The sequence below is a fragment of the Papilio polytes genome, unplaced genomic scaffold, assembly GCF_000836215.1.
Source record: "Papilio polytes unplaced genomic scaffold, Ppol_1.0 DF823823.1, whole genome shotgun sequence".
In the NCBI taxonomy this organism is placed as follows: Eukaryota; Metazoa; Arthropoda; class Insecta; order Lepidoptera; family Papilionidae; genus Papilio; species Papilio polytes.
The window spans coordinates 944,385-959,262 of NW_013525381.1; the positions used below are offsets into that span (position 1 = coordinate 944,385).

At 32.9% G+C, this 14,878-nt stretch overlaps 1 protein-coding gene across 1 annotated transcript; it reads right to left on the reverse strand.

Moving 5' to 3' along the window:
• Nucleotides 1-217: 217 nt before the first annotated feature.
• On the reverse strand, nt 218-2,489 carry LOC106103358 (lipopolysaccharide-induced tumor necrosis factor-alpha factor-like). Its single transcript, XM_013283101.1, has 3 exons — nt 2,383-2,489; nt 1,362-1,502; nt 218-910 (listed from the first exon to the last, which is right to left on the reverse strand). Exons 2-3 carry the CDS (start codon nt 1,493-1,495, stop codon nt 808-810), a joined length of 237 nt encoding a protein of 78 aa, XP_013138555.1. The 5' UTR covers nt 1,496-1,502; nt 2,383-2,489; the 3' UTR covers nt 218-807.
• Nucleotides 2,490-14,878: the final 12,389 nt, after the last annotated feature.

The following is a 14,878-nucleotide window of genomic DNA, read 5'->3' on the forward strand; positions in this document are numbered from 1 at the left end:
GCAGCTGGTGAAGCTCAAGCGCACACTTACATAAATTAATTATACGATTATTTGGTTCCGTTCATGCCTTTGCTATTTGAAAGAAAAAATTAAAGTAATCGTGTTTATAAAATGTCAAAGATTTATGTAGTTGCTTTTTTAAAGATGTGGAAGTCTTAAGTGGTAGAAAATGATATAATATGTAATTTTAAAATCTTTTAATATAATTAAAAAAACCTTACAACGAATACACACTTTATTCGTATTTAACAATAATAAAAATATTGAATTTGTACTTAGCATTAAAATACTTATTTGCAATCTTAACAATTGCTCGCAAAATGTCTTTCATACTCCGCAAATTAAAAAAGATATATGTGTTTTCACACGGATATTACCGCATTGGAAACCCGTGGTACAGCATGTTTACAAATAATGCATAAAATTGTTTACAATCCTACATAAATAGCTTTTTTTAAATAATATAATAAATATATTAGTAAAGATAGAATTGGCATATTACACAAACATTTATATTGCAAAAAAGTGCTAAACCTTATTAATGATGTAAATTTTAAATAATACATTATGTACTGGTCTCCCAACGGTCTACAATGTCACTGGTAATCTTAAGATGAAATCCGTTGAAACAAATGTTATAAAAGTGTACAGAAAACAGCAATAGACACATGATTTTCCGGCCATTGTTTTGATGAACAATTTTATAATTCAATATAAAATACTAAAACAATTAGTCCCGTGTCATCTTTAGACTTATAGGTGTGTAAAAATAGTTGGACAAAGCTATTAAATATTACACGTAGGTTTTCATTGTTGATAGGTTCCCAGATACGCATTACAGTTGGGGCAATAGTGGTCAGCATTCTGGCAGCTGTTCATACAGTAAGGCACACAAACACAGGGCCAGCATCTGGAAATAAAAACGTTTTTACTCTAATCATCAAATGTTCATCATTGCTTGTTTCAGGGGGAAAGGGATCCATAATTCATCGGGCTCCTACAATCTAATGATCATTACATTGTAGGGATCCATCATCCATTGGGTTACTATAGTCTAATGATTACTAAATTCCTTTTTGTGAGCTTTTGCAACCTTGTCAGGTCATGGTCATTTAGTAGTTCTACATTTAGTAGTTCTAAACTTTGAATCGTGTACAGACATAATTCAAGCGATTTAAATTGCACCTCGACCTTGGTAATAATCGATTTTTTTAAATCTAAAAAAACCTAATAATGTTTTTGATTCATAACGTGATAGCAACTCGACGATATGATCTTCGATTAATAGATGTATCTGTACATGCAATTATAGTCCTTAATGCAAGATACAAAAGGTGGTTATTTCTAGTGTTAGTACTTACAGAAACAAGCATAGTACAAGAGCTATTATGTGTGTTTTTGTTGTGGCTTTGCGCTCGACCCTCGAAATGATGGCGGCGCCGCACGACGAACACGTCAGACGGGTGGGGTCAGGTCCCACTGGTGCGATATTCATGTTGACTCTGAAAAACGTTAGAAAAATGGATCAATAACTATTCTCAACAAAACTCAAATATACATTTTAATTGGTGGTCTTAATTAGAACAGTATTATTGAACAATATATATATAATGTTCGAAACTTTTTCCAAAAAGTTCGAATTAACGGTTCCGTGCAGGTAGAGAAAACTGACAGGATCTCCTTCTTTGTCTTTCCCTTATCCTCTTTTTCCCTCCTACCTGCAAGTCTGATCAAATGGAGAAAAATCCTCGAGGCAAATACCGGCCATTTAACTAATCGACCTGACATTAGGACTACCAAGTTAACAAATAGAAAAGTGTCCAAAAACAGATCATTTTAATTATGTTTATTGGCAGCCCGGAATTGTTGCACAATGTTTTCTTCTTTCGTATATTATTTAGACATAGAAACAAAGGACGGTTGCGACAAAATTAGCAACTACAATAGCATGACTACCTACGAATCACAAATGCGGAATTCTAAAAAAAATTATAAAATTAAAATTTCTATATTTTCAACCAACTAGTTTTTATTCTAATTCCCATGACACATACCGTGGCTATCCAATGAACGACCTCGAAAAATTATAAATAACTACAAATGTGTCTTTCCAAACATACTAATTTCATTGGAGTTATCTACAACAGTAACGGCAGCTATAATCTAAAAGGGTACTTTAAACATTACCTAAGATAAACATTACCTAGTTTAACATTTGTATTTATTTAGATATCAAGACAAACATATACATATTTGCAGAGAGGTTATAAATCCAATATTTGCGTAAAATGTAAGTATTAAATAAAAGTACACTTAGTTTACATTTCTACAATAACATGTTATAGTTACTATTACTAGAAATAAACACATATATTAACTAACCTGTTGATATGTTAGCAATTTAAAAAGTGAAAATGTCGTTTTCTCTTGCGCCGGCCACTTAGCAACCAATCCACAGCGTTGTTAGTAAGCGACTGCGCGGCTTGTGGGTCGCGCGGTGTTTGTAACTTGAGCAAGGCTTCGTGTATCAAATGACTCATTAAATTATTACAGATAAGAAAACACTATTGATAATGTGATTAATAATACGTAAATGGTTTCACGTCACTTTTATTAACAAGTATAGATTTTGACAAACATCAACAATCTTACTAATCTTACTAATAGATGGATGGATGGATAGATGGATGGATGGATGGATGGATGTTTGTTAGCGTTTGTAGCCTAAACGGCTGAACGGATCTCCATGAAATTTGACACAGGTTTAGAACATAGTCTGGAAGAACACATAGGCTACTTTTTATCCCCGGAATAGTTATGGTTCCCGTGGGATTCATTAATTTAGTTTTTTAATGTTTACTCGATCATTCTGCAACGGTTCAACATATCTTATTGAAATTTGGCACAGATATAAAACAAAGTCTGGAGTACACATGGGATAAACTTCATCCCCGAGGAATGTCCGGTTCCCGAGGGATATGTAGCTTTTTGTAATTTATATAGTTCGTATGTTTTCTAATACCACGCGGATGAAGTCGCGGGCAACAGCTCGTTCTAAATATAAACGGAATTATCGTTTAATTTCAGTTATCATAGACTTTGTATTTTAAGTAAATCAATAGAATTTAATTTTAAAGGTACTAAAGTGATAAAGTAAAACGCTGTTTTTTACGTTGTAAATATTAAATTTAATTGTCAAAACTAAGTAGGTATATAAAGATAAAATGGTGCAATATCGACAGTCGATAACTCGGTTATTATACGTCATGCGGGGAGTCCCCGCATACGGACTGACGACTAATTAAAATGATTGGTCGATGTTAAGAAAGCGTCGTGCGGAGACGTAGTGGACTCGTAAGGTGTTGTGAGAGTCTAATGTAAGGATACCCAGCAGTAGTAACTAATGAAAACGGTTCTCATATTCAGGCACTATGTAATATGTGGACAGAAAACCTCTTGACCCACGCATGCGGGCGGTAACGACTAATTAAACAGCGCTCTTACATTAAAACACGTTGAATTTTGATTCCATTTTGTTTTGATGACTTAAAAACATGCCTTATAAAAATCTTCACACCTGAAACATCAAATAACGAAACCAGATGTTTAGACAACAAAACAATACGGCGATAAATTATGTAAGCGATGAAAATGCTTTTAGTGGCTGCACACGCAGTTCAAGACCCCATAAAGATCAACTAAGGTGCGGAGTCTGAGATAGATGCAACGTCGGCGGAATAAAAATGAGAGGGCGGTGTAAATAACACCCTACAACCTACTTAACTACTTAGAATTCTGATGTATAGTGTCCTACACAATATCGTTTATGAGATTTAATACTAAGTAGTTAACAAAAATGGCGGCGTTCTGTGGATGCCCTCTGCCCCACTTTGGGGACATAGGAATAGGAGACAGAGAGTTAACAAAACTGGCGGCGTACTGTGGTCGCCCTCTGCCCCACTTTGGGGACATACGAATATGGGGAAAGAGAGAGAGAGTTAACAAAAAGTCATGTGAAAATTTATTTCCATCAAATTAGAGTTTGAGAAAGGCTACATACATCCGCGCCTAATGGTTCTCAGTGTTGTGTGTTGGCGTAGGTGTTATGTTCACTATAAAATAAATAATACATATCGAATTTATTTAAATGACCATATGAAAAGTACAGCGTAATTTGATTTATTTCTAATAAAAAAACTTATTGTAAATAGATCCGTATTGAGATACAATTGTATCATAAAATACTTATGATGTATTTTCTTTTTAAACCAATTTCTCTGAAAACGGCGCAATGGAAGATTTTTATAGAAGCGTTCGCTGTATTTACACCGTTCAGACGTTATTTGATCCCGTAGCCTAAACTAATCTTTGAACATTGGCTGAGAAGGGTAAGTAAGATATCTTCACACTTTAATATCTGCTTGAAGAGAGAATAGTAGCAATTTTTTGTGTATTACATTTAAGCGTAATATTTTAGTACATGTTTAAAAAAAATGCGTCCTATTTCACCTGAAATACTAAAATGGTAAACGGATCTCGTTGAATTTTGGAATAGATGTAGAACATAGTTTGGAAGAACGTAGCTGCTTTTTAAGTTTATTTTAAAATTTCACATCGACGGTGACGCGAAACAAAATCTAGTAATAAATAATAGGAAAACTAATAATTTTATCTTTATTTTATTCAAAAACCTACATATTTGTATGTGCTTTGTTTCCTGCTACAAAAATAAAAGTTGACGAAATCCTAGGTATATAAATGCAAATCAGGAAATTGAACTGATATATTTGTCCAATTCGATTTATGTTTAAAATTTAATGAAACCTTTTAAATTGCCAAGTAAATATGCGTAGAAGAATTTTTATTAGTAAACCCTTCGCATTGTTTGGAGTTGACCCTTGTCAACGGTCGTTTTAGGCGTGACCCGTTGGTAGAAAGTATGCACATTTTGTTATGAACATTTATGTAAGATCTAGTATACGAAATACAGTTATTTTTATTATATTATTGATAATATGTTAACTCCTATTGTTTAATATTCTGTGCGATATAATTTCAGAGCACGCGCGCCTCGGGTAACTTTGACTGGCTGTTTGGTTTACCTAAACAATATTTATCCTAGTGATACGAGTTATTCAGTCATTTAGCATTTTCCTTCATGTTTATGTATAATTAACGACTATGCTTAACTATCGTAACAATATGTGATTTTTAGTCACATTTAAAAAATAGGTAAAAAGTATTTTTGTATGAATGTGAAAATTTCATCAGGCGCTTGTTAAATAAATATTACAAAGCAACCAGCAAACAAGTAAGAGATATTGATAAAGACTTAAGTAAATATTATATTTTAGGTTAAGACGTTAATAAAATATTACTTTTACAATTTAATTTACAAATAAAAAAATAGTTAGAAATTGACCGAGATAACCCTTTCGAAATTATTTCATTCAGAAGTTTGGGCACAGAACCCTCTTCATTTGAATGCTTACAAAACATTTAGCGTTTGTTAATTTTAGAAATTCTCATAAAGGATCAAACAATACGCTGTAAGGCAGTTCCAGAATGGTTATGTCAACTGCACACAATATACGGTTTCAGTGATGTATTAACCTAAACCTATCCGTTGTTAGTCATTGTGAGTTTAAATAAATAATAGAAAAACTATGACACTGTTTCGGATATATTTTAACCTAAACGTTAACCCTTTTATACCGTCACTCAGTGACCGGCGCATTCTTTTGATAAATGTTGTTTATTAGTACACGAGCTTTCGCCCGCGACTCCGTCCGCTTGGAATTAAAAAAATCAAAAGTGAGTAGCCTATGTGTTCTTCCAGACTATCCTCTACATCTATGCCAAATTTCATCGAGATCCGTTCAGCCGTTTGGGCTGCAAACTTTAACAAACATCCATACATCCATCCATCTAAACTTTTTTATAATATTAGTAAGAAGTAAGATTACGTGCAGGCTTAGGTAATATGATTTTGCACAATAAATAACGATGTACTTATATTTAAAGTGGGATGGGGATATATGTAGGTGAATCATATAACTACGATGACATCCATAGTAACAATCAGCGGCTATCAAAACATGTGTTTACTAAACAGTTTCTAACTATAATTTTTGAGGTTATACAAATGTTAGTATTGACGTTTGCATTAAAAATATTCTAAATCAAATGATTTGGAGATAATGATATACACAATGAATGTTCGTTAACTTTTTAAAATCTTATTGCAGTGTAGTAATTATTTGCATTTCTTTTTGAATAAAAAAATTTAAATCGTGATAATCTCGAAAATATTCTCTAACTAGATTACACTTTTAATTAATGCTTCCTTAATTATGTATTAGAGAGCCGAACTTCTCCACTAAGCCAGCGGGTCATTAATTATCCATAATGAGCAGAATGAGGAGCTTAATGCATATTGATGTCGACATAATTGTATTTTCAAAGCAATCAATATTGGACGCTCGCATTATACGTATACAACACATTGCAAAGTCAACACGCTGGGCGCCGGCATTCACTGTTAATTGATTGCGCGCTCCAGATTGGATGGGCTTTAGTGTACCTAGTGTCCAACAGCGCTGACTTACTGATTAAAAAGAACAGATATGAAGAGTCTAATCAATCAGATTGTAACATTAACTACGGCAGCTAGAATATCATATTCGAAGATTATAATATAACTTTTTTGAATCTTCTATTTACGTTTCAAGTTACTACCATTTATCATACGATAGTAAACTCGCCAAATAGTGAACTGTAAGAAATTTAAAAAATAAAACGTTATAGACACCATTGTCATAAAGCGTCAGTGGCTCAGTGGTTTAAGCTTTTGACTCTGGTCTTGGGGTCGAATCCCGCCATGTACCATGTGATTTTAGATTTTTCGAATTTTCACATGTACATAATTTAGCCGACGTTTTTACGGTGAAGGAAAACATCGTGATGCAACCTACACATAATCGGCGAAGAAATTCAAAGATATGTGTGAAGCCAACCAACCCGCATTTGGCCAGCGTGGTTGACTATGGCCTAGTCACCCCCTTATTTAGGTTAGGCTCCGAGCCTCTTAGTGGGGACGTGCAGTGAGCTGCTGATGTATTGTCATAGACATGTTGCCAAATATCCTGTTAGTTCTGATATATTATTTGTTACTGTAAGCGATATAGCAATTTCCCATCCAATTTGTCCAGCAACGATGATTATACGTTGAATAGTTTACAGCTACGAGTATCATGATCAGTTACTGAATAACTTTATTCGTGTAAATCAGATATCGCAGACGAGTATTTACATTTGAATCGGCCTGAATCCTTTGGCTTATTCACCGCAGCCTCGAGTCGATATCAATTTAACGTTTGCAACGACTTAACCCCGGACCAACGTTTAATTTCCTTTCAGTCTGCTTACGTAGCTCTTGTTCACCATTTCACTCTTGATTCTATTTAATTCAATATATCGCTGTTAATTAATCGTATAGTTAACTAAAATGTTTCAAGTATTCAAGCAGTTAATAGTGTATTTTAAATACGTGTTTAATTATTTAAATTATTGGAAATGTTAATTGCATTGGTATTTACGAAATTTGGACATTAACAATTATTTAATTAATCCGCCGAGTTTTGTGTTCAATTCACGTATTTCAGGTATGTGGCAAGCATTCATTAAGGGAAGGTTTTGTCAATCAATTAATTTGATAGATTTATTTGGAGTAATTTTATGAATAATATAAATACCATTTTCTTTCAGTATTTATATTAAAAGAAGTTATATTATCAGTATAAAAACATATAAATTGACATCTAAACTAAGGCGAGAGTAGGGCGTGCTATTTACCAATTGCACAAGTCAAAGCGTTACCGTGAATTTCCACCGCTGTAATACTTTGACAAAAAACTATCGCTGTTTCTATTTACTCAAAGAGTATGAAAGGGATGTCAATATGTTTTATATACACGTATATTAACAGTGAAAAGCCACATTTAAACAGTGTCATTCACGTGCGGCAAAGGCTCGTTTACATAAACATAATGCCGTGGCGTCCGTCGCCGCGCCGTCTCCGAGCCGCGTGACTGATCTTTTTATGTACACCTTCATCGACAATTTATTCAACAGCCGTTCATCTAATACATACAAGGAAGTAAACGCTCATATTTGTTGAAAGAAGAACGAACACACAGTTACGAACAATAATGATTAAAAATTGACCAGATATGTCAGAGATACCAAAGAAGACCACTGTTTTTTTTTACATTTATTTTTTGATAGGGGGCTTTGTCGCGAAACGGCGATAACGGCCCATAATTCTTAAACAAACAAAACTTAGTTAACTAACTGTTTTCTTAAACAGATGTCGGCCAGCTTAAACACCATCCCGGCCTCGTCCGACCACGGTTTTGCGTTTGGTTATATGTCTCAAGTAAATTAAAAAGTTGTAAAAAGAAAAAGGGCATTGCGATAAAGATAACAAAAGATACAGTACACTGTAATGTATCTGTCTGTTTGAAGTTTAGGAACATTTCAATTAAAAAGGGCATAAAAGAAACGCCTCGTGCCAAATTGAGACGATTTAAAAGAAAGCCTAAAGTTATATCGTAATCAGCCTTAAACTTGTTAGCCCTGTTGTCGCTTGTCGTTGTTTTTTATTTTTATTTAGTAAGTTCCTCCCTCACTTGATTTTATTTTTATTTAAATGTAGTCGCCGAGCACTCGGGAGTAAGTCGGAGGACACTTGAAGCGCTTATTTAATGGCCGTCCGACGTGATTCTAAGCGCAATAATCTCGCTAATTTCGTACCGGCTTTGCATGTTAAAATGGTGACGTAAATAAACATTTTTTTTTAGTATGCACTTCGTCCTGACTAACTAATTAGGATATCAAGAGTTATAATATTTTGAAATAAATATATACAACTTGTGCGTAAGATTTTTGAAAGTACCCACTGTTGTGTTCTTGTCTTGTCCAATTGACACAAAACATTATTTTCTTTCACTTTATTTAAAAATAGATAACAATACATTTTCGGCAGAGGAAACTAAGCATTTTACATATTACTTCATACTACTCGTAATATTTTAAAAGCGAAAGTTTAGATGACTGGATGGATGTCTGAGTTTGTAGTCTAAACGGCTGAACGGATCTGGATGAAATTTAGCGTAGATGTATAACATAGTCTGGAAGAATACATATGCTATGTATATAGCTATCAATACATTGCGGTATTTAATGAAGAAAATATTGAGAAGCTTAATTGATAAGAACGCGTCACTGAACCCTTCGTTTATCTTTAAGAAGCGTTACTAAGTGTAACAAGCGATTTCTGCCCGCACCTATGTCAGCGTATTTGCTCACCCGAGGGCTGTTTGCTCTTCTACTTTTCAAATAGACTCGGCATGTTCAATTGACGGTAGCTGATTTTGCAAAACGATAATTTTCTTTTTAACTCTGTATTTTATTTAAGACATAAAAAATGATAATTGCAGTTCTAACCTTCGGATGTTTTTAAGATTCGACAACAGTTTATTTGCATATTTCGAATTCGTTGTTTTTTTCTGATTCGGTTTATGTATAATTAAGGAAATTAATAATCATGCATACACGGTATAAAACCAGAATAACCCCCCCTAGTTCAATCAATGTAATGTAATCTTCCTTTCACACGCAAATATCAAAGTTATCGTTTTTAATTTAATCTTCATTATTTATATGACATTTATGATTTCAATCGTCTTAAATTGCGCTTTTTTTAATAATAAAAGGATATTGCCGCTTTAAATTTTTCTGGTTCTTTTGTATTTGAAGCGGAATTATAAGTAAAAAAATTGTTATCATAAGGTTGTAAATAAACAAGAGGCCTCCGTAATTTACCGAAATAGCGAAGTAACCTTTGCCCATAGATATCCGCGAATGCATGTCAACCTTTAACCAGCGGAGAAGAGGTCGCAAAGAGATAGAATATTTCCTTTCCCGTGCGTCTCCCCTTAGATCCACTTCTACCCATCCTTTAGTTGTACGAAAAGGGTGGAAAGAGTTAAGAAATTAAGAAAAAAAGGATTATACAAGACACTTTAAATTGGGGTTCGAGTCAGGATATAATTGAATGAAACATCTTATTCAAACCTTAAGGTCCTGTCCCACCACTAGCTGAGATAGGCTCAGATAGCTTAAAAATGCTACTGTCAATAAGGTAACAAAATCTGATATTTCTAATACATATTTTAGGCGTTGGATTGTTATCTTATAAATAAAGATTTATGGCTGAGCAATATGTTTAAGTTATATATTTAGCAAGAAGAAAATAAAGATTGTAGTTGCGAAAATGATGCTTACTTTTTATTACAAACACAAGTTTTATTTTACGAGTAGCAGTAACATTTCACCGAATGTATGTACTCGTATTACGTAGATTTTATTGTGATGTCTTTACATCTAAAAACATACTGTTTTCTTTAACATGGACATAAATCATATTTACGTATTTAGTATAAAGATTCCTATAAAGACGTCTAAATATTAAAACCCAATATTATCATTGTTTATAATTGTTACTTATATAATAGCTATATGCTAGCGTTTCAATTTATTACAAATTTAGTAGTAAATGAGTTATTATTATTCCATATATCTTTATTTCTTATTCTCTATATAATACATTTTACAAGAATATAAAAATAAAATAAAATATATTATATAAAAAATAGAGCACCACCGGCTGCGGAATCCGATGACTCAAGCAACCAGTGGTCAGAGCTGCAGAGACAGGAACGTCCTCACTATTTGTGCGGTTTCTAAAATAACCGCCTTTTGAATCGGGCCCTTAATCCAACTGTCTAGCGAGAGCTTCGTGAGATGTTGTTGTTTATTATTATTATTATTATGTACTCTTCTAGAAAATCATCATCATCAGCCTTTATCTGCCCAATGTAGGACATAGCCATCCCCAATTGCATTGCACAAAATTGTAAAAAATAAATGAAGAAATCATTTCTTACAAAATTAAAATTGATGTAAATATATAAGAATAAGTAGAATTCCATTTATAATAAATTAATATTTATAAGAAATGGTTGTTTGTCGCCAACAAACTGCTGTGCAGTTTGGCGACATTTTTAATTTGCAAATGTTTATATATTTTTTCTCTGTATGTAAATAAATAAAAAAAAGTCCACCTGGAGGGAGGACGATCCACGTTCCTGGTCAGTGGTAAATATTAATTCCTAATTTCATGAAGATCTGTGTAGCTGTCCAGTAGTTACGTGGTAACAAATATACTTCTAAACTTTCGCATTTATAACATTACTAGTGTTTAACTTGTTACCGACAGCGCGGCAGCCAAAAATACAAAACACTTATTATAAAACAAACATGTCTATATTTAAAACTTATTTACACAAATTTATAAAAACTTAAAACTCAAAACTATGTCGATCACATCTTGACTTCTTCTTTTTATATATTTTCTTTTACGACAACGATAAATGCCTTGGTGGCCAGTATGCAACCTCTTTGGCTGTATAAATACTGCTTGTCAGCCAAAGAGGTTGTATTTTGCACTCAAAAACTAGATTTAACGAATCCGTATTTGTAATCTTAAATCTTAATTTTAACTTTTAAAGGAAAATATAAAAACCATGTGTGTTTTTACACTGCAGTAGTTCTGTTATTTTTATAAATTTCACAAGTTTCTAATCAAAATTTAAAGCTTTTTCCAGCACTTAAATGCACGCTGGCCAAGTTCCAATACGTTCTCAACTGTCGAAAGCTCTATTTCCTTACAAAGGTACGCTGCGATAAAGCCACTTCGCCAAGCACTACTTAATACGGACTTATATTACAATATGGAGTATGTTTAATTTAGTTTTGTTCAATTTAACATTCGATTTATACTTGGAATTACGTTATGTAAAGCTTTAAAGAGTTCTCAAATGATATTCCATTGCTGAAGGTTTTATGAGACAATTTTAGTTATATTTAAAGATTATTTCAACACAGAAGGCTTATTAAAATTTCACTACGTTAGTGTTATTCTGTTATCGTTGTTTGAATATAATGATAAATTAAAATTATCAGGAGTACTCAACAATTTTTATTGTAATAATTCTACATAAGAATGCAATTTTTTTTATCAAAAACCAGCTTTAAAACTTACCTTTCAAAGTAAAGTGACAAAGTATAAAAAAGTAAGTTACTCTAACGCTAAGACATTGCGAGGCATTATTCACTTTTATCATTTCTCCACTAACCGTTGGATACCGAAGTTGGAGGATTTCTACAGTTTGCCGGATAAAACGGAAATTTACTTCAATTCCTTTTACAAATAGAAGGCAGATTGCGAACTTTTATACCGTTTGTATTATTTCTAACTTTACAAAAGTTATTTTTTATTTATCTTGTCACGTTTGTATGTTTAATGAGTTGATATATTCCTAAATTCCTAAGGGCGTGTCCCACCAAATTGTAAATTGTCTTATAACAATACAACATTTAAAAAATGTGTTGGAAATATCGGATGTTATACACTTATCTCCCAATGACGTCATTTTAAGCTATCTGATCCTCTATCAGACCTTTAAGTTTAAGATTGAACTTGCATTAGTTTCAACTAAAAACATGGTCATGGTCAACATGGTTATCGGTAGATTTTCAATTTGCTTGTTAAGCATCATGAACAAGAATTGAGATTTTAATGGAAAAATAAATGACGAAAAATAAATTAGACGACAAGCTATTTTAGTAGTTTTGTCAATTTATGGACTACACTATCTGCTATCGTTTGGTTACACATATATTAATTTAATATGATAAAACGACGAGCTAGAAATCATCAAATCAATGCACCGTACGTGCTTAATGTGTACTGAGGCTGACCTAATTGGATTTGCAAACCAATTAGTGCTCAACATTCGATCCATTATCCATGAACTGTTCAATACCAAGTCACTTCACTGATAGCATTTAATAATAAATCTATCAATAATTAAATGTATACATCTAAATGCTTATTGAATGTTATACACCATATGTTTTTATTCATATTTGTATACATACATTTTCACGCCATTAAACTTAGGGGGTAAATATTTTGGATAAAATTCCTGATATGGGAAAGAGACCGTAAGTTGCTGCCAACATCAAGGAAGCAAGATTGCCATAGTAAGGTAATTGGTATTTTGACATTTGCAATTGATAATTTGACAAATGCAAACAATAAATTTATAATTTCATGCGGATGAAGCCGCATGCGGACAGCTAGTAATTGTATAAAATAAATGTAATAATTCAATTTCATTTCAACAGCCATTGTAATTATCTCTGACGTATGAAAATACATCGAAAATCATCCTCTTAGGTTAAAAGCATCGTTGAGCTTCAACTTTATATCAATTTAGTTTAATGGGTTCGACGCAAAATGAAATAATATTTTAATGGAATGTAAATCCTTGCATCGGCTTACATACTTAATTAAGTATGGTTGATGTTTTGTGTTGCAGTTTTAATGGATTCGGTTCTGTTTGTAATTTTTTTGCTGAAGGTGTATATATCTTTTATTGTGACTTTTAAGAGCTAATTTGACTTTAGAGGTTGAAGTATGCGTTTCGTTTTCTTCCATATATTATCGTGGATTCAGTTGAGTTTAGTAATATTTAATTGATTCTCCTACTGTCGTTTGTTTTAAAGTATAAACAAAAGCAACGCGACAGTGTAGTCGAGAAGTATTTCTTACTTTTTGCGCAAAGCCCAACCTGTGAAATCTCACTCCGGGGATATCATTTGTCATAATTTTGCTGCCACGTAAAGCTCAAATTTAAATAATACTTACCATTTTATGGTAATCGGGTTAGGCGCTCTTTGTTTACTAAAATTGAGAGTAACGAGACATTGTGTTTTGGATGCTTTAAATATTATATACTTTTATAGGTAATTAGGAATCGAGTTTCATTTACTTCATAAAAATTTATGTAGAAAATGTATCGACTTGTATACCAACCAGACCAAGAGCTTCGCCAGCTTATAATCTAGGGAGGGGGGCTGACCAATGTTGTCCTGATGGGGGGCTATGACTATACTTCTTTATTTCAAAGATAATTATTATTATGAAGTGGTCTTACTTTTAATGAAACTGACAATTCGTATTTGTCTTTTCTACATATTTATTTTACAATTTTCGACTCTCTAGGGGGGCAGCGAACCATTGCTAACCCCCCTCCCCCTCTGGCGACGCCCATGAACCAGATCTAATGTAATTCAAGACAAACGAAAGTCGTTGAACCAACTTTTGTGATACAGATTATAAAAAGCCTCAAGCTATAATTCATCTTGGGATTATTTTCCTTGACATGTCACGTCTTTGAGAATACTACATTTGAGTCGTGAAGACGAATGCCATTTATCACGGACGTCTGAAGGGATTTTCAAACGAGCAACTTCACGAAGTAACAAATTTTATTGCGACTCCTTTTACGTCTTTCGAAGCATTCGTTTATAACCGCGTTGAATTACGTTGATCGTACATTATTTGAGAGCACTTTTATAAATCTACATATATTAATGTATTTTGTTAACATTGTACCTTACGCTTCAGTACATTTTTTTTGTTTTACTTGATTTATTGAAAATTTTAGAGAAAACAGACTTTGTCATTTATTGAGAAAGAGAAAATGAAATGACAAGAAGATGTAAGGCAATTTATATACGAGTATGTATGTAGTGCTATAGTAATATTAAAATATGGGTAGATTACAAGAAAGAGCTGTATATTGATAGCAAAGAGCAGAAAAGGAAAATTTTTAATAGAGTCATTAAACAAGAAACAGGATACTAAAGCCGTGTTTTGTTTTTTTTTTTTTTTTTTTTTTTTTTT

Coding starts and splice junctions, on each gene's coding strand:
- LOC106103358 (XM_013283101.1), bottom strand. CDS start 1,495: ATGAATATCGCACCAGTGGGACCTGACCCCACCCGTCTGACGTGTTCG. Junction 911..1,361: donor CTTGTACTATGCTTGTTTCT/GTAAGTACTAAC, acceptor TTTTATTTCCAG/ATGCTGGCCCTGTGTTTGTG.